This window comes from Rhinoraja longicauda, chromosome 18 (assembly GCF_053455715.1).
Source record: "Rhinoraja longicauda isolate Sanriku21f chromosome 18, sRhiLon1.1, whole genome shotgun sequence".
NCBI classification, from domain to species: domain Eukaryota; kingdom Metazoa; phylum Chordata; class Chondrichthyes; order Rajiformes; family Arhynchobatidae; genus Rhinoraja; species Rhinoraja longicauda.
The window spans coordinates 2207562-2232795 of NC_135970.1; the positions used below are offsets into that span (position 1 = coordinate 2207562).

A 25234-nucleotide genomic window follows, 5' to 3' on the forward strand; every position below is an offset into this window, starting at 1 on the left:
TTGTGCGTTCTCCCCGTGACCACGTGGGTCTTTTCTGGGTGCACCGGTTTCCTCCCACTCTCAAAAGACATACAGGTTTGTGGGTTAATTAGCCCCCTGTAAATTGTCCCTGGTGTGTAGGATAGAACTAGCGTATTGGTGACCGTTGGTTGGCACAGACTCGGTGGGCCGAAGGGCCTATTTCTAAGTTGTATTTATAAACTAAAATAAACTAAGCTAAACCAAACCATACTAAACTAGATGGAGGAGGATTAGAATGAAAGGCATCAGAAGATTCTTCCACCATTGACTAGCACTAAGATTCAATCCTGAATGAATAGACTAATATAAAGTACACTGCTAAAATAAATTAAAGTGAATGATCTTTGTCCTTTTTATATTCCTGCAATGTGGGTGCATTGTCACTAGCAAGTGTGGCATCTATAACTAATTCTTAATTACTATTGCATGGATTATAGGTTCACATGTAGACGCAGTAGGTAACTAAAAAAAGAGGGTTAGATTTCATTGCAAGAGGCGTGAATTGGAAACGTTGGGAATGCTTGGTACAATTCAACACAGCATGAATGAGATCACTCGTTTCTTTACAAATGTAAGATTATTTACAGGTACAAAATCCCAGTGAAAACACTGGTCTAAGACAAAATTGCAAGGAAAAGTCTGGGAACTACAGACCTGTGAGCCTTACTTCAGTGTGCAGGAAGGAACTGCAGATGCTGGTTTACACCGAAGATAGACACAAAGTGCTGGAGTAGCTCAGCGGGAAAGGCAACGTCTCTGGAGAAGAGGAAAAGGGGATGATTCAGACTGATCAAGAAAGGAGAGGGAGGTGATCTCACACTCCATTGTCTCCTTTTTTTAATAATCTCTCACCTTTGCCCTTAATAATCTCTCACTCATCTGCTAATCACAACCCCCCCTCTCCTGTTTCCACCTATCACTTGCCAGTCTTTGTCCCACCCCTACCTCACTTTTCCAGCTTTCTCCCTCCTACCACAAGAAGAAGGGTCCTGACCCGAATCATCACCTATCCATGTTCTCCAGAGATGCTGTCTGACCCGCTGAGTTACTCCAGCACTCTGTGAAACGTCACCTATCCATGTACTCCAGAGATGCTGCTTGACCTGCTGAGTTACTCCAGTACTTGGTTTTGTACTCAGGATTCCAACATCTGCAGTTCCTTGTGTCTGTATTCATGCCTTAGTTGATTCATACAAGGCTTTGTTTTCTCCTGTCAGAGGTTGATGCAATATAATTCACTGCTATTGACTTCTGCTACTTTAGTATGAATTTCAGTGTGAAAAGGAAGACACGGAATGCTGGAGCAACTCAACGGGTCAGACAGCATCCCTGGAGAGAAAGAGTAGGTGATGTTTCGGGTCGAGACCATTCTTCAGACTTTGAGTTACTCCAGCTTTTTGTGTCGATGCTGCCTGACCTGCTGAGTTACTCCAGCTTTTTGTGTCTTTCTTCGGTTTAAGCAGCATCTGCAGTTCCTTCCGACACATTCAGTGTGAAAAGATATTGACAACATAACTGCATCAGTGAGAAAAGGTCACTTGTATTCCAAAGCGTTGATGAAATCATTCCCTTTCAAGTGCGTTTGTTTATGTTCTTTAAATTTCCCTCTTCTCCCATGACATTGTTTCCTGAAGCTGAACAGACAATGCTTGCGTGAGCGTTAATTCTTTTCGGGAGCCCTGTTTCACCCAGTAGATTCCTTTGTGGCAGCTGTCTAGCGGGACACAAAGCCGTTGCCAAAGATCAAGTGAAGAGTTTTGGCATTTGGTTACGTATCTCAGCGACTTCAAGTGTGGGCCTGTTTCAGGCAGGTGTGATTAGAAGCTATAGTTTTAAGGACATTTATATTCACAATCCAAGCGAGCACCTACACTATTTAAACAGGAATCCAGCTGAGTAAACGCATGCCGTAAATCCAGTTCTAAAATAGGTTCTGTTCACAGGGCTCACCCAAGGAATAACATCCTTCTTTACATATCAGCATCAAGTGAAAATCTCCATTAGCTGAATGTATGGAATGAGCAATTTGTATCTGTCAATAGGCTATTCAATCCCCTATAATTTATGGACAGAAAATTCATGTTTCTTATAATCTTGTTTAGACCATAGCAATTGCTAAGATTGTTTGGATTCGGGCGGCACGGTGGCGCAGCGGGTAGAGCTGCTGCCTCACAGCGCCAGAGACTGTGGTTTGATCCTGATCTCGGACGCTGTCTGTGTGGAGTTTGTACGTTCTCCCTATGACCGTATAGATTTCCACTGGGGGCTCCAGTTGCATCCCACACTCCAATACTAAACTCAGGTTTGTAGGTTAATTGGCTTCTGTAAATGGTAGGACACAGAACAAGTGTGTGGGTGATCAACGGTCGGCATGGGTTCGGTGGGCCGAAGGGCCTGTTTCAGCATCTAAATGATCTCAAAAATAAACTATAAATAAGATCCCAAAACATTGGAGCAGAATTAGGCCATTCGGCCCATCGAGTCTGCTCCACCATTCAATCATTGCCGATCTATCTTTCCCACTCAACTCCTGCCTTCTCCCCGTAACCTTCGAAACCTTTACAAATCAAGAACATGCGTTAGAAATACCCATTGACTTGGCCTACACCACTGTCTGTGGCAATAGATTGCACAGATTCACCACCCTCGGGCTAAAGACATTTCTCCCTATCTCCTACTCATTCAAATAAACGTAACACAAGTAGTTATCGTAAAGGGTGGAAATGTGATGGGATTAAGATTTCCAAGGATGTTGCCAGGACTTGAGGGTCAGAGCTATGGGGAGAGGATGAGCAGGCTATGACTTTATTCCATGGAGTGCAGGAGGATGAGTGATCGTATTGATATGTATAAAATCATGAGGGGAATAGATAGGGTGAATACAGAGGCCTTTTCCCCAGGGTGGGGGAAATCAAAAACAAGAGGACATGTGTTTAAGGTGAGAGGGGCAAGATTTAAAAGGAACCTGAGGGGCAACGTTTTCACTCAAAGGGTGGTGGGTATATGGAGCGATCTGCTGGAGGAGGTAGATGAGGCAGGTACGCTAACAGCATTTAAATGATGTTTGGACAGGAACATGCATAGAGTAGGTTTACAGGGATATGGGCCAAAGGAGGACAAATGGGACTTGCTGAGATGGGGCATCTTGATCAGCATGGATGGAGCTGAGGGCCTACTTCCGTACTGTGTGACTCTACGACTCTATCAGGAACCCCTTGCACAATGTCACCAGAGTATTTCACGATTAATTATTGAGGATTATTGCTGAACCTTTTGTTGTAAATATCGCTGTGTATCACTGACATAGCTATGACCAAATTAAAGCAATCTACACACTATCAGGAAACACGTTTAAACATAGTGGCTGTAATGGATGCTTTTTTGTGATTTAGTTTAGTTTAGTTTAGTTTAGAGATAGAGTGTAGAAGCAGGCCTTTCAACCCATTGAGCCCGCACCGACCAGCGATCCCCGCACATTAACACCATCCTACACACACTCGGGACAATTTTCTATTTGTACCAAGCCAATTAACCTACAAACCTGTACGGCTTTGGAGTTTGGGAGGAAACAGAGAAAACCCACATCGGTTACGGGGAGAACGTACAGGCAAGCACCCATGGTCAGGATCGAACCCGGGTCTCTGGTGCTGCAAAGCAGTAGCTCTACCGCTGCGCCACCGTGCCGCTCAAAAGATTGTAATATAATTTCAGGATTCAACTTGTAGGCGTCGATATTCTGTAATTGTAATCCTTAAATCTGCTTTAGTGTTATCCATCCAACTTTAAACGCTCTTGATATTAGGTCTACAGTGTAGGACATAACTACATTAACATAGATTAAATCCTTGTTTAGTGTAGTTTATTGTTGTCACATGTACTGAGGTACAGTGAAAAGCTTTTTTGTTGCCTGCTATCCAGTCAGCGAAAAGACTATACACGATTACAATAAAGCTGTCCACTGTGTACAGATACAAGATATAGGGTATAATGTTTAGTGCAAGATAAATTCCACTAAAGTCCGACTAAATATTGGCAGAGGGACTCCAATCAGGTAGATTGTACGTCAGGACTGCTCTCTAGTTGGTAAAAGGATGGTTCAGTTGCCTGATAACAGCTGGGAAGAAACTGTCCCTGAATCTGGATGTGTGTTTTCATACCTCTATACCTCGTGCCCGATGGGAGAGGGGAGAAGAGGGAGTGGCCAGGGGTGGATGGTGAGAGAGTCGTTCAGTTTCCTGATAACAGCTGAATTTTAATATTTTATGTAAACAGAGCTGAGAATAATTTCAAGCAGATGGATATTGTTCTGCTGCAGCATAAGCACGAGGAACTGCAGATGCTGGTTTAAAAAAAAAGACACAAAGTACTGGAGTAACTCAGTGTGTCAGGCAGTATCTCTGGAGATCATGGATAGGTGACATTTCAGTTCAGGACCTTTCATCGGTCTGATGAAGGCCCCTGACTCGAAACATCGCCTGTCCATCTTTGTCCCTACTAAAGTATGTTGAGTTTTTACATTTACCATGCAATCCGAGTCCCTTAATTGTTTGTTCTGCTACTCCTGACCATTTTGGCAGTATTAGGAAAGCATTTTATACACTGGTGAGGTGCTTGGTTAGAAAAAGTTTCGAGGGATATGAGTCAAATGTGGGAAAATGTGACTAGGTTAGCATTGTGAGCAGTTGTGGGCCCCGTATCTGAGGAAGGATGAGTTAACATTGGAGATGGTCCAGGGAGGTTTATGGGAATGATCCCAGGAATGATTGGGTTAACGTATAATGAGCGCTTGATGGAACTGAGCCTGTACTCGCTGGAGTTTAGAAGGATGAGGGGGGACCTCATTGAAACTTACTGAATAATTAAAGGCCTGGATAGAGTGGACGTGGAGAGGGAGAGTCGAGGAACAAAAGTCATAGCCTCAGAATTAAAGGACGTTCCTTTAGGAAGAAGATGAGGAGGATTTTTATTTAGTCAGAGGGCGGTGAATCTGCGGAATTTATTGCCACAGACTGCTGTGGAGATCAAGTCATTGGGTATTTTTAAAGCGGAGATTGACAGATTCTTGATTAATAAGGATGTCAAGGATTATGGGAAGAGAGTCGGGTTGAGAGGGAGATAGGTCAGCCCTGATTGATGGCAGAGTAGACTCAATGAGCCAAATGGCCTAATGGTGCTCCTATGGCTTATGAAGGTTAGATGGGGCATCTTGGTTGGCATGGGCAAGTTGGGCCAAAGGGAGTGTTTCTGTGCTACATGACTCTATAACTTCTGCACGTTATTCATTTTCAGTGGTATACCGATAACGATTTGCAAAAGTCAGATCCTCTACTTTGGTGCAGCATGCAAGAGGTTAAACATTGTTAGAGCAACTGGAATCTGGCAATGATCAAGTGATTGAATACTCTGAGCAATCATAGGCATGTATGTGACTGTAGATAATATCGACATGTCACTGAACACTGCGGGAGACAGTTACACCAACTTCAAATGCTTTTTGTTGTTTACTTACCCAAGAACAATGTATCCAAATTCCTACATCAGAATTTTCTATTTAAATTCAAATTCACTTGTGGGGAAATCTAAACGATCCACTGCCAACCTATATTAACGATTTAGACGAGGGAATTAAATGTAACATCTCCAAGTTTGCAGAAGACACCAAGCTGGGTGGCAGTGTGAGCTGTGATGAGGATGCTATGAGGTTGCAGGGTGACTTGGACAGGTTGTGTGAGTGGGCAGATGCATGGCAGATACAGTATAATGTGGATAAATGTGAGGTTATACACTTGGTGGCAAGAACATGAAGGCAGATTAGTATCTAAATGGTGTCAGATTAGGAAAAGGGGAAGTGCAACAAGACCTGGGTGTGCTTGTACATCAGTCACTGAAAGTAAGCATGCAGGTACAGCAGGCAGTGAAGAAAGCTAATGGCATGTTGGCCTTCATTACGAGAGGATATGAATTGAGGAGCAAGGAGGTCCTACTGCAGTTGTACAGGGCCCTGGTGAGACTGCACCTAGAGTATTGTGGGCAATTTTGGTCTCCTAATTTGAGGAAGGACATTATTGTTATTGAGGTAGTCCAGTGTAGGTTCGCCTGGTTAATTCCTGGGATGGTGGGACTGACATATGATGAAAGAATGGGTCAATTGGGCTTGTATTCGCTGGAATTTAGAAGGATGAGAGGGGATCTTATAGAATCATATAAAATTCTTAGAGGATTGGACAGGGTAGATGCAGGGAGAATGTTCCCGATATTGGGGGAGTCCAGAACCAGGGGTCACAGTTTAAGAATAAGGGGTAGGCCATTTAGGACTGAGATGAGGAAACAAAATTTCACCCAGAGAGTTGTGAATCTGTGGAATTCTCTGCCACAGAAGGCAGTGGAGATGAATTCACTGGATGTTTTCAAGAGAGAGTTAGATTTAGCTCTTTATGCTAAAGGAATCAAGGGATATGGGGAGAAAGCAGGAACGGGGTACTGATTTTGTTTGATCAGCCATGATCATATTCAATGGTGGTGCTGGCTCAAAGGGCCGAATGGCCTACTCCTGCACCTATTGTCTATGTTTCTATGTTTCTATCTTCAAGTATCTGATGTTCATGTTGTTGTGTCTGTCGTGGCCCGGAGCTGTTTGTGTGTTAAATATCATTTGAAACACATTATTGTGTTAAAGTAAAACTCAAAAAGTGCTGGAGTAACTCAGCGGGTCAGGCAGCATCTGTGGAGAACATGGATAGGTGATGTTTCACAGAGTGCTGGAGTAACTCAGCGGGTCAGGCAGCATCTGTGGAGAACATGGATAGGTGACGTTTCACAGAGTGCTGGAGTAACTCAGCGGGTCAGGTAGCGTCTCTGGAGAACATGGATAGGTGCCGTTTCGGTTCAGGACCCTTCTTCTGAACCTGAAAGAACCTGACCCAAAATGTTGCTGCCTGACCCACTGAGTTCCTCCAGCACTTTATGTGTTGCTCAAGATTACTTCATCTGCAGTTCCTTGTGTCTCCGTTGTGAAAAAGTGGAGCAGCTTGAATTCATTCTTCTGGCAAAGAGAAGTTGATAGCGAGGGTTTGGCATGGTGGCGCAGCGGTAGAGTTGCTACCTCACAGCGCCAGAGACCCGGGTTCAAACCCGACCACGGGTGCTGTCTGTGTGGAGTTTGCACGTTCTCCCTGTGACCTTGTGGGTTTTCTCCGGGTGCCTAGTGTGTGGGATGGTGCTAGTGTACGGGGTGATCGCTGGTCGGCATGGGCGCGGTGGGCCGAAGGGCCTGCTTCCACGCTGTATCTCTAAAGTCTAAAGTCAGAAAGTTGGATGATAGACATCTTAAACCTTGCCTGCCTGAATCAGAACCCATTTTCTTCATCTATTAACATGTAAATGCGTAGAAAAAGTATTTGTGCAAAGGTTTTTGAACATTTTTTGTTGCAAAGGGTTTTGAAGTACGTGATCATTTAGTATTGAAGGTTTTCTCCTTTGGAAACTTGGACTAGGCATTTCCTGCTCAGATTCCTCCCTAAGCAGAAACATTATTGAGCTAGAAAGAGTGCAGAGAGGATTTACGAAGATGTTGCCAGGACTCGAGGGCCCAAGATATAGGGAGAGGTTGGACAGGCTAGGACTTGGAGCGCAGGAGGCTGAGGGGCGATCTTATAGTGTATAAAATCATGAGGGGAACAGATAGGGTGAATGCACAGTCTTTTACCCAGAGTAGGGGAATCATGAACTAGGTTTAAGGTGAGAGCGGAAAGATTTAATAGGAACCTGAGGGGCAATGGTTTCACACAGAGGATGGTGAGTGTATGGAACGAGCTGCCAGAGGAGGTAGTTGAACATTTGGACAGGTACATGGATAGGATGAGCTGCCAGAGGAGGTAGTTGAACATTTGGACAGGTACATGGATAGGATAGGTTTAGAGGGATATGGGCCAAATGCAGGCAGATGGGTCTAGTGTAGATGGGGCATCTTGGTCGGTATGGGCAAGTTGGACCGAAGGGCCTGTTTCCGTGCTGCATGTCTCTATGACTATTTCCAGTTGTATATTGCACAATTGTTAATATTATTAATTACTTACCAACAGACATTGGATGGAAAGGTTGCATCGAACGTTCTTGCGTAAAACAATGGGTCCATTGTGCTGGGAGAGGGGGTCTCGGATGATGCACAGATCTGATGTGGGACAGACATTTCTGTTGTATTCTACATATATTCCAACATATGTTTCAGTGTGTTAGAGTCACATCAGCAGAGGCCTGGGGCACAGACTGAACATCTGTGCACTGATATGTTCCACTCACAGATGCCCCAGTCTGTGGTGTGGCAACTGCCCATGGCAACTCTCCCCTCCTCCCCCCTGCCCCCCCTGCCCCCCCCCCTGTGTTGCCGCAGTCTCCATCTGCCCATTGCCTGTAACGTCCCCTGCTCTCCATCCATCCCCACTGGCAGAGGTTGAGGCCTCCCCTCTCCCATCGGGCAAGAGGTACAGAGAGGTAAGAGGGCAAGAGAAGTGTGTAAACGCTCACCTCCAGATTCAGGGACAGTTTCTTCCCGGCTGTTATCAGGCAACTGAAACATCCTATTACAAAATCATGAGAGGAATAGATCAGGTCTGAAGAAGGGTCTCGACCCGAAACGTCACCCATTCCTTCTCTCCCGAGATGCTGCCTGACCTGCTGAGTTACTCCAGCATTTTGTGAATAAAAGGTAGATGCACAGAGTCTCTTGCCCAGAGTAGGGGAATCAAGGACCAGAGGACATAGGTTCAAGGTGAAGGGGAAGAGATTTAATAAGAATCCGAGGGGTAATCCTTTTCACACAGAGAGTGGTGGGTGTATGGAACAAGCTGCCAGAGGAGGAAGTTGAGGCTGGGACTATCCCATTGTTTAAGAAACTGTTAGATAGATACATGGATAGGACAGGTTTGAAGGGATATGGACCAAGCGCAGGCAGGTGGGACTAGTGTAGCTGGGACATTGTTGGCCGGCGTGGGCGAGTTGGGCCGAAGGGCCTGTTTCCAGACCCTGGAATCACTCTATGAATCTATCACCAACTAGAGAGAGGTCCTGACCTCCCATCTACCTCATTGGAGCCCCTCAGACTATCTTTAATCAAACTTAACTGGACTTTATCTTGCACTAAACGTTATTCCCTTATCATGTACCTGTACACTGTGGACGGCTCGATTGTAATCGTGTATTGTCTTTCCGCTGACCGCTTAGCACTCAAGACAAAGCTTTTCACGGTACTTCGTGCACGTGACGATAGACTAAACTAAAACTAGACTTTATGTGGAGATCTAGTGGAAATCTTTAGCATTCCCCCTGCCTCCCCCCACTCCCACTGCCTTCCCCCCACTCCCCCTACCCCATCTCCCTGTCTTCCTCCATTCCCCACCCCTTCCTCGACTCCTCTTGTCCCCACACCCCCTGTCACCCCCACCCCTCCCCCACTCCCCCTGTCACCCCCACCCCTTGCCCCACTCCCCCTGCCTCTCCCCATTCCCCACCCTTTCCCCCACTCCCCCGTCACCCCCACTCCCTCCCCCGCACTCCAACCCCTCGGGGAATACTGATGGAACATGACTCGAGGGATGTGACTGAGATTAGTTACTGTATTTAACGCTGCGACACGATTTATTGACTTTTGTGCAAAGTGAAAGGTATTAAAAAAGTGTTCATTCCAGCTCAGCTGAAGGGAAGTGCTCTGGAATGCAGAGCTCCGCTGGTGAAAGATGGCTCGGCTTACAAACCTGAAGGAGCAACTTCATTAGATGAGAGAGCCTTTTGAATTAGTGTCAAGAAGGCAGCAATTTAACACGGATCTGAACCTGAACTCACGGCTTGTTCTAGCTCATCAAACTAGCAGTCACTAATACTCAACCCTGATGCACTGAACAACATCCCAGTACCAACACTGACTGAGTGCTCCTTTTCCAAAGGCCCCAGCCACTCACGCAACAATAGTCCAAGAGTGTGTTATTTGTCACATTTGCAACTGCACAGTGAAATTCATTTTGCATATATTACACGTGTGGGCAGCGCTATTTTTTGGCGCTATTATTCAAAGCCCTGTCAGCCCATCTGGCCATCCTTGTGTCCCGGGAGCATCTCCTTAAAGGCTCTGTAGGCATTGCTCAGCTTCACCTCCTACCTGCCCTTGCTCCTCACATCCGGTGTCTCCAGCACCCTCCCGGTCCCACCGACCGACAATCCTTCCGGGCGGGCACGTAACTAAGGGACGGCACAGTGTCGGTAGAGTTACCGCATTACACCGCCAGAGGACCCGGGTTCCATCCTGACTACGGGTGCTGTCCGTACAGAGTTTGTACGTTCTCCCCGTAACCGCCTGGGCTTTCTCCGGGTGCTCCGGTTTCCTCTCACACACTAAGGACACTAAGTGTGGGTTTGTAGGTTAATTGCCTTCAGTAAAAATGGTAAATTATCCCTAGTGTGTAGGATAGTGCTAGTGTACTGGTCGGTGTGGACTCGGTGGGACGAAGGGCCTGTTTCCACGCTGTATCTGCAAGCTACACTATCTAATGGAGGCAGGACCGGGTGGGTATGAAATGGGTGGCTAACAGTTTGCACGGCTTTGTATGCGTGCTGGAATATTTATTCTGCTAAAAGAGTGTCAATCAGAGAGCAATGGCATGGGGGACATTGTAAATCTCTAAGCTGATGCCGAGGACCAGACATGAGCTGTCATGTTTGAACTAACATTGCAGGGCTGGGGTAATGGATGCCTTCACCTGCTCCAGTAGTCAGCAGATTGTCTTACAGTGATGGATGCTGTCAGCATTCTCAATGTTACACCAGATTCCACCGCACAATCAGCGTGACTCTCCCAGCCCGTCCATTTATCCTGAGTGCTCGTTGCTTGCTAAATGAAATTAATGCGCTGTGTGGGAAGGAGCTGGTTCACACTGAAGATGGACACTAAATGGAACCTGCACGGGACAGGTTTGGAGGGATACAAGGGTGGGTGGGTCCTAGTGTAGCTGGGTCATGTTGGCCAGTGTGGCCAAGGTGGGCCGAAGGGCCCCTTTCTGCATTGTATCCCTCTCTGAAATCTATGAAATCTCTGAAACTCAGCGGGTCAGGCAGCACCTCTGGATAGAAGGAATGGGTGACATTTTGTGGTCGAGACCCTTCTTCAGGCTGAGAGTCAGGGGAGAGGGAGACACAGAGATATGCATGGGTAAGTTGTGGAAACGAGACATCAAAGGGGATTCGGATCAAGGAGAATGTAGAATAGATCATTGCTGGCTGGTGGAAGATGACAACGAAGCACACAAAGATAAGATGTAATGAGGAAGGCAGTCAGACTGGGTGGAGAACGAGGATGGGGGGTTGTGCTGCTCTGTTTTCTTCCTGCTCGGGTGTTTGAGTGAGTGAGGCAGTGGACGTGTCTGCAGCAAAACTACAGCAGTGTGATTTTTGTTCGGCAGGCAGTACCACGGTACCAGAGGCTCGCGTCTACAGAGAAACCAGAGGTCGCAACAACAACGAACCGCACATCAAACGACCGATGAACGCCTTCATGGTGTGGGCGAAGGACGAGCGCAGGAAAATACTGCAAGCCTTTCCGGACATGCACAACTCGAACATCAGCAAGATATTGGGTGAGTAACTGGGCAAACCACCCCTCTAACCGGGCGGCACGGTGGCGCAGCGTTGGAGTTGCTGCCTTACAGCGAATGCAGTGCCGGAGACCCGGGTTCCATCCCGACTACGGGTGCTGCCTGTGCGGAGTTTGTACGTTCTCCCCGTGACCTGCGTGGGTTTTCTCCGAGATCTCTGGTTTCCTCTCACACTCCAAAGACGTACAGGTTTGTAGGTTAATTGGCTTGGTAAATGTAATAATTGTCCCTAGTGGGTGTAGGATAGTAATAATGTGTGGGATCGCTGGGCGGTGCGGGCCCGGTGGGCCGAAAGGGCCTGTTTCTGTGCAGTATCTCTAAACTAAGCGAAACTAAAAAAAAGATGGGCCAAAGGGCCTGCTTCTGTGCTGTATATCTCGGTGACTCTGAAAGCCATGCCACGATGTTCAGAATGCCTGAATAGCCTCATGCAGTTCCTGTAGGGGTTGGGCTTACCAAGAGTTCCATCAACTGTTTGGCAACAGGTCCACCAAATAAAAGTGAAAAATGCTCCAATTAGCCAATTCTTCTCAAAGTCTACCGAAATGGTATTTTTCAGAGTTAAGTAACAGAGCAGAAGAAGAACAATGATTAAACACAAATGCACGTGGGATAAAATCTACATCTTTGTAGTCTGGAACAGTGCAAGGAGGAGGGACCCCCCAAAACACTGCTTAGTTCAATGTTGTTTAGTTCGGCCCACCGAGTCCACGCCAACCATCGACCACCCGTTCACACTAGTTCTATGTTATCCCACTTTCTCATCCACTCCCTGCACACGAGGGGGACATTTACAGAGGGCCAATTAACCCACAAACCCGTGTGGAAACCGGAGCACCCAGAGGAAACGCACGCGGACACAGGGAGAATGTGAAAACTCCACACACAGACAGCACCCGAGGTCAGGATCGAACCTGGGTCTCTGGCGCTGTGAGGCAGTGGCTCTACCCAATTGCAGGGTATGGATCTTGTTTCAGTGAAGTGAGCCTTCCAAGGAATGATGAGACATAAAATCGTGACAAATTTGTTTGGAATAGAAATTAGGAAGAATTTTGTTCTCCCGAAATGTAGTAAAGATTATTAATACTCCATCAACACATGATAATAAAGGCAAGTAGGACGTTATATGGGCTTGTGATAATTGTTTAGATTTCAATTTTCTATGGAATAAAGTTTTACAGCCAGCTGTCTGCAAATGTCTTCATAGTTTAATTTCTGTCATGTGTGTCATGGTAGAACGTAACTGGCAAATTAAATCATACTTATCTTTGATCTTTTTTTAAACACATTGACTACCAGAGCTGATTACCATAGTGATCCTTGGAGTTGTTTTTTTCCCCAGTGCCCCACCACAGAACAAACCCTATTTCTTCACCGCCCCCCCTCCTCCATCCCCCCATCCCACTCCATCCCCTTTCCCCTGATCCCTCCCCACCCCCCTCCCTTATCCCCTTTCCCAAACCCGTCCCTATCCCCCTTTCCATCTCCATCCCCATCTCCTTCTCCACCCCCTCTCCCATCCACTCCCTCCTCTTCCCATTCCCCTCCCCATCCACCCGAACTACATGGATAGGATAGGTTTAGAGGGATGGAGACCAAACATGGGCAGGTGGGACTAGTACAGATGGGATATCTTGATAACATGGACAAGTGGGGCCGAAGGGCCTGTTTCTCTGCTGTATGACTCTATGACAAATTCCCAGCAGTCTGCATCCAGTGTTAACTCAAAATTGGAGTTAAAAGATCAACTGATTATTGTACAGTTCTTTGTTCATAAGCTCCATAATTGGCTAATGAGTGCTGGAGGATTATTGTTAGTAATTTTGGAGCTATATTTATTTCAGTACAAAACCATATTCTCCCCACTGAATCAGCCTGCCTTCCTCGTCTGAGTGCAGACAAAGCCACCAGTCTGTTGGCGGGTGACATGGTGGGCCGAGGCCCTGCCTGATGTTATTGTTTCGGCCATGTGTGGACATCAAAGGGACTGTTGCTGTGAATGGCATTTAGATTCAGCAACACAAGCATTCACACTAGCCAGAACTCTTTTCCAAGGAATGAATAGTGATCATAGAAAGTGATCAAATCTCTCGACACTTGGATTATCTTGCTGCAGAGTTGCATATTTATCTCTTTGGCATTTTTTTAAGCAACGTCCATTTACTGAGCAGACTTCATTGATTGTAAGAAATGACTTGGAGTCACAGTCATACAGCATGGAAACTGGCCCTACAACCCAACCCATCCATGCCAACAAGATGCTCCATCTACACCAGTCCCATTTACCCTCGTTTGGCCCAAATCCCTCCGTACCTTTCCGAACCAAGTACCTGTCCAAATGTCTTTTAAAGAACATAAATTTCTTAAATAATCAATTTCCTCTAATACTTTTTGTATATTTCTGGATATATTTATTACCTGCAGTCTTTTAGTTTAGAGATACTGCGCAGATACAGGCCCTTCGGCCCACCGTGTCCGCGCCGACCAGCGATCCCCGCACATTAACACTACCCTACACCCACTAGGGACAATTTACATTTGTACCAAGTCAATTAACCTCCAAACTTGCAGGTCTTTGAAGTGTGGGATGAAACCGGAGCACCTGGAGAAAACCCACGCAGGTCACAAGGAAAACGTTAAAACTCCATACAGACAGCACCCGTAGTAAGGATCAAACCCGGGTCTCTGGCGCTGTAAGGCAGCAACTCTACCATTGCCCTTTACATTTATTGAAAATGTTTGCGAATCCATTTCATACAATTGGATGATGATTATTTTAACAAATATTGAATTTTTCAACATTTATTGGTAAAATAATTGCATAAACTGGAAGGCTACACTGCAAGGACAAGTTAACTCTAACTGTACTGAGTGAATTGCTTCAACGATTGCCTGAGCAAACACAAAGTGCTGGAGGAACTGAACGGGTCATGCAGCATCTGTGGAGGGAGTGAACAGATGACATTGTGAGTCCCTTCAGAGAAGGTTCCCGACACAACACGTTGTTTATCCATTCCCTCCACATGCTGCCGGGCTCGCTGAGTTCCTCCACCACTTTGTATTTTGCTCGATTCCAGCATCTGCAGTATCTTGTGTCTGCAGGATATGTCTGGCAGGAAAAAATGAATACTTTACGCATTTCTATTAAATAACAGATTTTTGCCTTGGCACGATGGCGTGGAAGGTTGCTGTTTGGACACTCGTGTTAATTGCTGCACTTGCTGCTTTGAAATCAGCACTAAATACCTCCATTAAAGTGAATAATGCTGAGATTCCACAACATTATAACAACAGCGGTTGTATTAAAATAATGAAATTAGCATAACAATAAACACTACATATTTACATGTCATTGTTCTATCTGGGACATATGACAATAAATTCTCTTTCCCTTCTCTCTCCCCCTCTCCCCCTCTCCCCTCTCTCTCTCTCTCTCTCTCTCTCTCTCTCTCTCTCTCTCTCTCTCTCTCTCTCTCTCTCTCTCTCTCTCCTCTCCTCCTCTCCCCCTCCCTCCCCCCCCCTCCCCTCCCCCTCCCCCTCCCTCTCCCCCTCCCCTCTCTCTCTCTCTCTCTCTCTCTCTCTTCTCTCTCTCTCTCTCTCTCTCTCTCTCTCTCTCTCTCTCTCTCTCTCTCTCTCTCTCTCTCTCTCTCTCTTCTCTCTCTCTCTCTCTCTCTCTCACTGCATTAAAAAACCATCACACATTCAAATGATCACTCCATCTAAATTATTCTTTAGCTTTTTGAGGGGAGACCTTTATCATCATTTTGTTTGCATATCTTTCATTCATTTGTTCTATATCTCTCTCTGTATCACCATCTATATCTCTGGTTTCACTTTCCCCCTGACGCTCAGTCTGAAGAAGGCTCTCGACCCGAAACGTCACCTATTCCTTTTCTCCAGAGATGCTGTCTGACCCACTAAGTTACTCCGGCTTTTTGTGCCTACTTTCAGTTTAAACCAACCTCTGCAGTTCCTTCAGAATCATTTTTGGTGCTGCCTTTCATATCGTATCATATTTTAAATGTTGAATAAAATATGGTATTAGAATATGAAAATAATTACAGTCTGAAAAGTATTCAGTTAAAGAGCATAAAACATAACGTAAAGGAACCATTGGCACAGGCAGCTTCTGTGGAGGAAATGGACAGATGATATTCCGGGTCGGCCCTTCTTCAGCTTGAATCATCACTTATCTGTTCCCTCTGCAGATGCCGCCTGACCTGCTGAGTTCTTCCAGCACTTTGTGCTTTGCTGTTTCACTGATGTACTTTTTTCATACTATAAAGAATCATTTTATTAACCCAAGCATCTTTTATGCAATGTTTAAATCTAATAACGCATGATAGGAGACACCAAGTTTTTTGCTCAAGATTACAGCACCTGCAGTTCCTTGTGTCTGTAAATATTTTAAAAACAGAGTCCACTTTTTCAGCTTCCATTTATGGTTAGAGATCACAGAACAGGGTGGCAGAATGAGTGATGGCTTCATCCTCATATGATGAAGGAGCAGAATCAGGCCATTCGGCCCATCGAGTCTACTCTCTCCTTCAACCATGGCTGATCTATCTTTCCCTCTCAACCCCATTCTCCTGCCTTCTCCCCGTAACCTGTGACACCCTTCCTAATCAAGAACCTGTCAATCTCTGCTTTAAAAACACACATTGTCTTGACCTCCACTGCCGTCTGTGGCAATGAATTCCACAGATTCACCACCCCCTGGCTAAAGAAATTCCTCCTCACCCCCTCTTCTCTACTTTGGGACAATAATGCACCATCTAGATTCACCGAAGAAAGTTCAGTGCAGATTTAGACTTTAGACTTCAGAGATACAGCGCGGAAACAGGCCCTTCGGCCCATGAAGTCCGCGCCAACCAGCAGTCACCCCATACACTAACATGATCCTACACACTAGGGACTTATTTTACCAAAGCCAATTAACCTACAATACTGCATATCTTTGGAGTGTGGGAGGAAAACAGAGCACCCGGAGGAAACCCATGCGATCACAGCGAGAACATATAAACTCCGTACATACAGCATCTGAGGTCAGGATGGAACCTGGGTCTCCAGTACTGTCAGGCAGCAACTCTACCTCTGCACCACTGTGCCACTCAGTGTAAAATATTGCAGATTCCTGCATTTACACACGACAAAAAGAATCTAACAAGGATGTGTTGTTGAAAGGTGGTCAAGTTGAGATGTCTCCCTGCAAACACTTCCACCCACCTTCCAGCTTGTTGGAGCTCTTACGCATAGAAGGGAACATGGTTCCTTGCGTGAGGTTATAACACACCCCTGAGCACGGTAATCTTAAATAATGGGAAAATCTACCATCCTTCCGTACAAAATTGATTTAATCTTGGACATAACTGAAAAGAGAACAAAAAATCGTGCCACAACAATTGTTCCACAAAATCTGTTTCTTGTTAAATTATTTGTCGATGTTCCGTTTTCTCCAGAGTGAAAGAAAAATCTGTTTGAAATTATTGTTAAGGTGAAAGATTTAATAAGAACCTGAGGGGCAACTTTTTTTACTCAGAGGGTGGTGGGTGTGTGGAACGAACTGCCAGAGCAGGTAGTTGAGGCAGGTCTTTAACAGCATGTGAAAGACAATTGGACTGGTGCATGGATAGGAAAAGTTTAGAGGAATATGGGCTAAGCGTGGGCAGGTGGGACTAGTTTAGATGGGGCATCTTGGGCCGAATGAGTTGAGATGAGTTGGGCTGAAGGGCCTGTTTCAGTGCTGTATGACTCTATGACAATCTTAAAAATCGAAATCTGTAGATGCTGCAATTCTGAAATACAGTAGGAAATGCTGGAAACACCAACTTCATCCGTGGAGAGAGAAATAGAGTTCTGATGAAGACCCAATATCAATCACTGAAACCATGTCGCAAAAACCCCTGTTTTCCCAGAGATGGTATAAATTCTGTAATATAACGTCACACTGAATATGACTCGACCACTCTACCTTAATTCAATACCTTCCCATTCATCTTGAAACAAAATCAAGAGGTTTTATCTGCTGGCTTCATAGCGGCGCAGCGGGTAGAGCTGCTGCCTCACAGACCCAGGCAGAGACCCAGGTTCGATCCTGACCACAGTTGCTCTGTGTGTGTGGAGTTTGCATGTTCTCCCTGTGACTGCATGGGTCTCCTCCGGGCGCTCCGGTTTCCTCCCACATTCCAAAGACGTGCGGGTTTGTGGGTTAATCGGCCCTCTGAAAATTGTCCCTAGTGTGTAGGGAGTGGATGAGAAAGTGGGATAACATTGAACTAGTGTGAACGGGTGAGCATGGACTCAGTGGGCCGATGGGCCTGTTTCCATGATGCATCTCTAAATCTAAAAGTGAACTGAAACATATGGAGCACTATTGTAGATTACATCTGTATGGATAATGCTTGTTGATCAAATATTGTCGCATATGAGTCCGTTTTAAACTGCTGCAGATTTGGAGGCTCTATCACGGTTGATTCTAGTAACTGTCTGACCAAGTCTCTGTCACAAAGCACCAACCGTTCTTCATTACACATGAGTATCTTGAAAATCATTATAACTACATTGCTGCTTGGGATCTTGCAGGGACATAGCAAGCTCAAGACTAATTTCTGTTGCCTCTCTCCCCAAAACAATTCTCCATTTTAAGTTGGTTCGATTAAAGAGGACGTAGTTTGACAATGTTCCGTTTTATGGACAGTGTAGATGGAGTGAGCGACTACAGTAGTAACACTTGGAAATAATTGGACTGCTTGCCTGACAAATTACAGAGACTGTACTGAAAACCTCGAGTCATAGAGTCCTACAGTGTGGAAGCAGGGCCTTCGACCCAACTTGCCACAGTGACCAACATGCCCCATCTACACTCGTCCCACGTGTCTGCTTTGGCCCATATCTCTCTAAACCTGACCTATCCATACACCTGTCTAAATGATTATTAAATGTTTGCGATAGTCCCTGCCTCAACTAACTCCTCCGACAGCTCGTTCCATATACCCACCACCTTTTGTGTAAAACAAAGTTACCCCTCAGGTTCTTATTAAATTTTCCCCCCTTCACCTTAAACCTATGTCCTCTGGTTCCCGATTTCCCTACCCTGGGCAAGTGACTATGTGCATTTGCCCGATCTAGTCCTCTCATGTTTCTGCACATCTCTGCATAAGATTACCCCTCATCCTCCTGCGCTCAAAGGTAGTAGAGTCCTAGGTTACTCAACCTCTCCTTATAGCTCAGACCCTTAAGTCCTGGCACAATCCTCGTAAAGAGGCTCACCTGCACCTCCTCCAACCTCATTTATTGTATCCGCTGTTCCAGATGTCAACTTCTCTACATCGGCGAGACCAAGCGCAGGCTCGGCGATCGTTTCGCTCAACACCTGCGCTCAGTCCGTCTCAATCAACCTGATCTCCCAGTGGCTCAGCACTTCAACTCCCCCTCCCATTCCCAATCTGACCTTTCTGTCATGGGCCTCCTCCATTGCCAGAATGAGGCCCAGCGCAAATTGGAGGAACAGCACCTCATATTTCGCTTGGGCAGTTTACACCCCAGTGGTATGAACATTGACTTCTCCCACACTTCAGATAGTTGCTGCTTCCCCTCTCTCTCCATCCACTCCCCCTTCCCAGTTCTCCCACCCATCTTCCTGTCTCCGACGACATCCTATCTTTGTCCCGCCCCCTCCCCTGACATCAGTCTGAAGAAGGGTCTCGACCCGAAACGTCACCCATTCCTTCTCTCCCCAGATGCTGCCTGTCCCGTTGAGTTACTCCAGCATTTTGTGCCTACCTTCGTAAATCTTCTCTGTGCCCTTTCCAGCTTGACAACCTCGTACCTCTAACATGCTGCCCAGATCAAAATCGTGTTCAAGTGCAAGGATCTGCTTAGCAAGAATTGCGACTTAATACCTCGTTTCTTTGCTATTTTATTCTTCTCCCTCGCTGGCTACTGTGTTCTGTAAGCCGTCCCCAGGAGAATTGTTCATGTACAGCAGGGTTAAGCCTTTACATCCTTGTATTAATGCTTTCAACGTTTTTCACTTGGCAGTCTCCTTTAAAAGGAAGACTTTAATGATAAAAAGAAACATACGGTAGCTACATAAGGTTGTGCCTCACTTTTATGAACATGTTGCTTAGAGTTTAAAAAAATGGTATAATTGCATTGAATCTTTACTTTCAACTTAGCTTTTTAAAATCAAATAAGTAAGTTAAAAGCTGCAAGAAAAAAAACAGCCTGTAACTGACAATAAAAATAATGTAAATCCATAATGACCTGTTGTTATTTGGCCACAACTTAATTGCCTAAATGGCAGATTGTAAAAATGGGTTGAGTTATAATTCTTGTAGCATCTATACATTCAGAGAATGCTGTACGATTTTTGATTTGGGTTTAGGTTTATTATTGTCACAAGATATAGTGAAAAGCATTTGCTTCCAATCAAATCAGGTTATACTATATACATTATGGATACAATAAAGCTAATCTCAAGCAGACATGGCAGACTGCAGAATATAGTGGTGTAGGAAGGAAATCCAGATGCTGGTTTACACCAGAGATAGACACAAAATGCTGGAGTAACTCAGTGGGACAGGTGACGTTTCGGGTCGAAACCCTTCTTCAGACTTGAAGGGTCTCGACCCGAAACATCCCCCATTCCTTCTTCCCAGAAATGTTGCCTGTCCCGTTGAGTTACCGTAGAATATATTTTATCAACATTGTAGTGTAAGACTTCCAGAGAAAAAATCCTAGATCGGTTCTGAGGCAGTTTGGAGAATCAGACGGTAAAATCAAGTGCAATAGGTAGAGCAAAGGGGAAGATACAGAGTGCAGAATATAGTTCTCAGCATTGTAGCGCATCAGTTCCACAGACAAAGTCCAATGTCCACAATGGGGTAGAGGTGAATCGGACAGTACCCTAGCTTATGGAAGGACCGTTCAGAAGCCTGATAACAGAGGGGAAGAAGCTGTTCCTGTCTGGTGGTGCGCGCTTTCAAGCTTCTGATCCAGACCACATCATGTGTGAATTAAGGATTTGTGTGGGAGAGTGGGAAATTCATCACCAAATAGCAAAGAAACAAGCAAGTGACCAGTATGTAACAGAAACAGCAGTAGGACATGGCCTCTCATTCTAGAAGTTCATGCCTGACCTTTCCCTCAGCACCAAATCCCTGCACTAACCCCATACCTCTTTGTAAATTCAACATCCAAAAATCAGTTGAATATGCTCATCACTGAGCCTGCGCACTCATCCTCTGAAGAGACTTCCAATCGTCACTAACCTCAAGATGCAAGAACCTACTCAGATACATTAGAGGGCCAGTCTCTCAGTCTGAGATAGTGGCTCCTGGTTATATATAGCCTCCTCTCTCCCTCCTTCTACACTGCCCTTTACCTTTGTCATACCTTTCAATGAGATCACCTCTGATTTTTCTGAACACCATAAATTATATCTGCAAACAAAGCAGCTCACCGACGTGCTCGACTTCCTCAGAAGACCAAGGAAGTTTGGCATGTCTCCAACGACTCTTACCAACTTCTACAGACTCACTGTAGAAAGCACACTGTCAGGTTGCATCACAGCTTGGTTTGCTCTACCTATTGTACTTGAGTCTGACTTGATTTTACTGTCTGATTCTCTGTACTCCCCTCTCCCGTTGGGCAGAAGATACAAAATCTTGAAAGCACACATCAGCAGATTTAGGAGCAGCTTTCCCCCCTCTGTTATCAGGCCAGTGAATGGTTCTCCCATAAACTAGGGTGTAGTCCCTATCTTCCAACCTACCTCATTGTGAGCATTGGACATTTTGGACATTGCCATTACCAATATTGTTCCAGTCCATTTAGTTCCTTCTCCCAAGATAACCTATCACCATCCCAGGAATCATACCTGGTGAATGGCCTCCATTGCAAATTCTTCCTTCGTCACCTATGCATACAAGACCTATGCAGAATATAGCAGGTACAGTCACACCATATCCCTCTAAGACTTCTGAAGAAGGGTCCCGACCCGATACGTCGCCTGTCTATTCCCTGCACAGATGCTGCCTGACCCACTGAGTTACTCCAGCACTTTGAGTGTGTTGCTCAAGATTTCATTAGTTCAGTTTACTTTGTTATTGTCACATGTACCAAGGTTTCAGGTCTATAGTTTAGTTTAGTTTTGTTTATTATTGTCACATGTACCGAGGCACAGTGAGAAGCTTTTTGTTGCATGCTATCCATTCAGCGGAAAGACTGTGCGTGATTACATTCAAGCCATTCACAGTGTACAGATGGAGGATAAAAGGTAAAACAATTAGTGCAAGGTAAAGTCCGATTCAAGATCAATGGTCTCTAATGAGGTACATGGTAGATGAAATAAGGGCAGCCCGGTGGTGCAGCGGTAGAGTTGCTGCCTTACAGCGGCAGAGACCCAGGTTCGACCTTGTCTATGGGTGCTGTCTTTACGGAGTTTGTACCTGCATAGGTTTTCCCCGGGATCTCCGGTTTCCTCCCACACTCCAAAGACTTACATGTTTGTAGCTTAATTGGCTTGATGTAATTGTAAATTGTCTCTAGTGAGTGTAGGATAGTGTTAATGTGCGGGGATCACTGGTGAACTGAAGGGCCTGTGTGTAGGATAGTGTTAATGTGCACGGACTCGGTGGGCTGAAGGGCCTGTTTCTGCGCTGTATCTCTAAGCTAAACTAATCAAGACGGCTCTCTGGTTGGTGAGAGGACAGTTTAGTTGCCTGATGTAATTAAATATTTTTTCCAATTAAGAATCAGCTAATGTTTACCTTCTTAATAGCTGGCATCCTAATGGTATGGTGCTAGGTTACACAATTCAAAATCATCCCTGGTGCGTTGACACCTGGATGCACTGTTGATAGCAGAGATTAAAGGAGTGAAAATATCAACCAAGGTGGTCCCCCTTCAATGCTGCCCAGTGGCTGTGGCTGGAAGTTCATGAGTTCATTGGTCACGAGAGTAGATTCAGTCCATCGTGTCTACTCTGCCATACAATCACGGCTGATTTATCGAAGGAACACCCATCTCACGAGACTTCAGACAGTGAAAGGTTTTACTGAAACGCACATCACACACCAGATCAAAGATTTGACAGCATTTGTGAACATGCTTGCTGGACAGTAGATCTTTACAATCCTTTCCTCAGCACTTTATGACCAAACTAAAGCTCTCGTTAATCTGGGACCACGTGCTTGTGCCAACAGTGGCCTGGTTACTACATTCGCGCACGCACTGCAATTGGGCTGTTTCTGATCGGTCTGTTTGCCACATACAGGATCTCGCTGGAAGTCCATGTCCAACCAAGAGAAGCAGCCATATTACGAGGAGCAGGCGAGGCTGAGTAAGATGCATCTGGAGAAATATCCCAACTACAAGTACAAGCCCAGACCCAAGCGCACATGCATTGTGGATGGCAAGAAACTGCGCATTGGCGAATACAAGCAACTGATGAGGAACCGCAGGCAGGAGATGAGACAGTTCTTCACCGTAGGGTACGTGTTTATGATTTATCAATATAAGCCTTTCATAAATTCTTAAATTCATAAGTTATAGAAGCAGAATGAGGCCTTTCGGCGCATTCAATCATGGCTGATCTATCTCTCCCTCTCAACCCTATTCTCCTGCTTCCTCCCCATAACCCCTGACACCCACACTACCGTGTATATATATATATATATAGTTGGAGAATTCAATGACCAAGAGGAATACTTAGAGGAGGCTGTTCCTCCATCCCTCTGGCAATGGAGATATATTCGGTCATGAGTGATAGGAGCAGAATTAGTCCATTCGACCCATCGTCTACTCCACCACTCAATCATGGCTGATCTATCTCTCCCTCTCAACTCCATTCTCCTGCCTTCTCCCCAAGTCAAGTCAAGTCTACTTTATTTGTCACATACACATACAAGATGTGCAGTGAAATGAAAGTGGCAATGCCTGCGGATTGTGCTAAAACTACAAAACAGAATAGAAATTTTTTTTAACACAAAAAATAAATTAATACAGTAAATTAGTCCCTGGTGATATAAGAGTTAACAGTCCTGATGGCCTGTGGGAAGAAACTCCGTCTCATCCTCTCCGTTTTCACAGCGTGACAGTGGAGGCGTTTGCCTGACCGTAGCAGCTGGAACAGTCCATTGCTGGGGTGGTAGGGGTCCCCCATAATGTTGCTGGCTCTGGATCTGCACCTCCTGATGTATAGGTCCTGCAGGGGGGCGAGTGTAGTTCCCATAGTGCGTTCAGCCGAACGCACTACTCTCCGCAGAGCCTTCCTGTCCTGGGCAGAGCTGTTCCCAAACCAGATTGAGATGTTGCCGGACAAGGTACTCTCTACAGCCCCAGAGTAGAAGCACTGAAGGATCCTCAGAGACACTCTGAATTTCCTCAGCTGTCTGAGGTGGTAAAGGCGCTGCCTTGCCTTACTCACCAGTGCGGCAATGTGTGTTGTCCATGTCAGATCCCCTGTGATGTGGACTCCCAAGTATTTAAAACTGCTCACCCTATCCACAGTAGACCCATTTATCTCCAGTGGCGTGTACGTCCTTGGATGTTTAGCCCTTCTAAAGTCCACAATCAGCTCCTTAGTTTTTGTGACATTCAAGAGGAGGCTATTGTCCTGACACCAAAGTGCCAGATCAGCCACCTCCTCCCGGTAGGGTAGGCCTTCTCATCGTTATCGGAGATCAGGCCCACCGCCACAGTGTCATCAGCAAACTCCTGACACCCGTACTAATTGAGAGTCTGTCAATCCCCGCCTAAAAAATACCAGTTGACTTGGCCTCCACAGCCATCTGTGGCAATGAATCCCACAGATTCACCACCCTCTGCCTGAAGACATTCCTCTGCACCCTGTCCTATGATTCTGAAAGATTGTTATGGAAGAGGCTGGTGTTTATGGAACATAGAACATAGAGCAATACAGCACAGGAACAGGCCCTTCAGCCCACAATGTCCGTGCCAAACATGTTGCCAAGACCAACTTTTATCTGCCTGCCTATATTCAAAATCCCTCCATTCCCTGCATATCCATGTGCCTTTCTACAAGTCTCTTAAAAAGCAGTATTGACGGGAGTCAACGGAAGGTTAGAGCCCCCGGCCGCTGGAGGACAAAGAAGGGAGAGATTGAACTGTTTTTTACCTTCCATCACATTGAGGAATGTGGAGGAGTCACTGTGGTGGATGTCCATGTTAAAATGTATTTTGTGCGTCCTGTTGCTTTTTACAGTTATGACTATGACTATGCAAATGAAGTTCCTCGTATGTTGCAAAACATACTTCGCTAATAAAGTTTTATCGTGATTGTGTGATTACGATTGTATCTGCCTCCACCACCATCCCTGGAAGCATGTTCCAGGCACCCACCAGCCTCGGAGTTAAAGACATCTCCCCTCTCACCTTGAAGCCCTGACATTCCATCCTGGGGGAAAAGGCTCTGACTGTCCACTCTATCTATGCTGTATAAGAAAATAACTGCAGATGCTGGTACAAATCGAAGGTATTTATTCACAAAATGCTGGAGTAACTCAGCAGGTCAGGTAGCATCTCAGGAGAGAAGGAATGGGTGACGTTTC

The 25234-nt window shown here is 45.6% G+C and overlaps 1 protein-coding gene across 10 annotated transcripts in view; it reads left to right on the plus strand.

Annotated features, from left to right (window-relative positions):
* The window catches only part of sox6 (SRY-box transcription factor 6), a 642359-nt gene that overhangs the window by 611445 nt on the left and 5680 nt on the right, over positions 1 to 25234 (plus strand). For all 10 annotated transcript variants that reach the window (XM_078414965.1, XM_078414966.1, XM_078414964.1 and 7 more), the window contains 2 exons: positions 11469 to 11642; positions 22939 to 23155. In XM_078414965.1, the coding sequence (XP_078271091.1) occupies positions 11469 to 11642; positions 22939 to 23155 (391 nt within the window). The remainder of the gene's footprint in view (positions 1 to 11468; positions 11643 to 22938; positions 23156 to 25234) is intronic.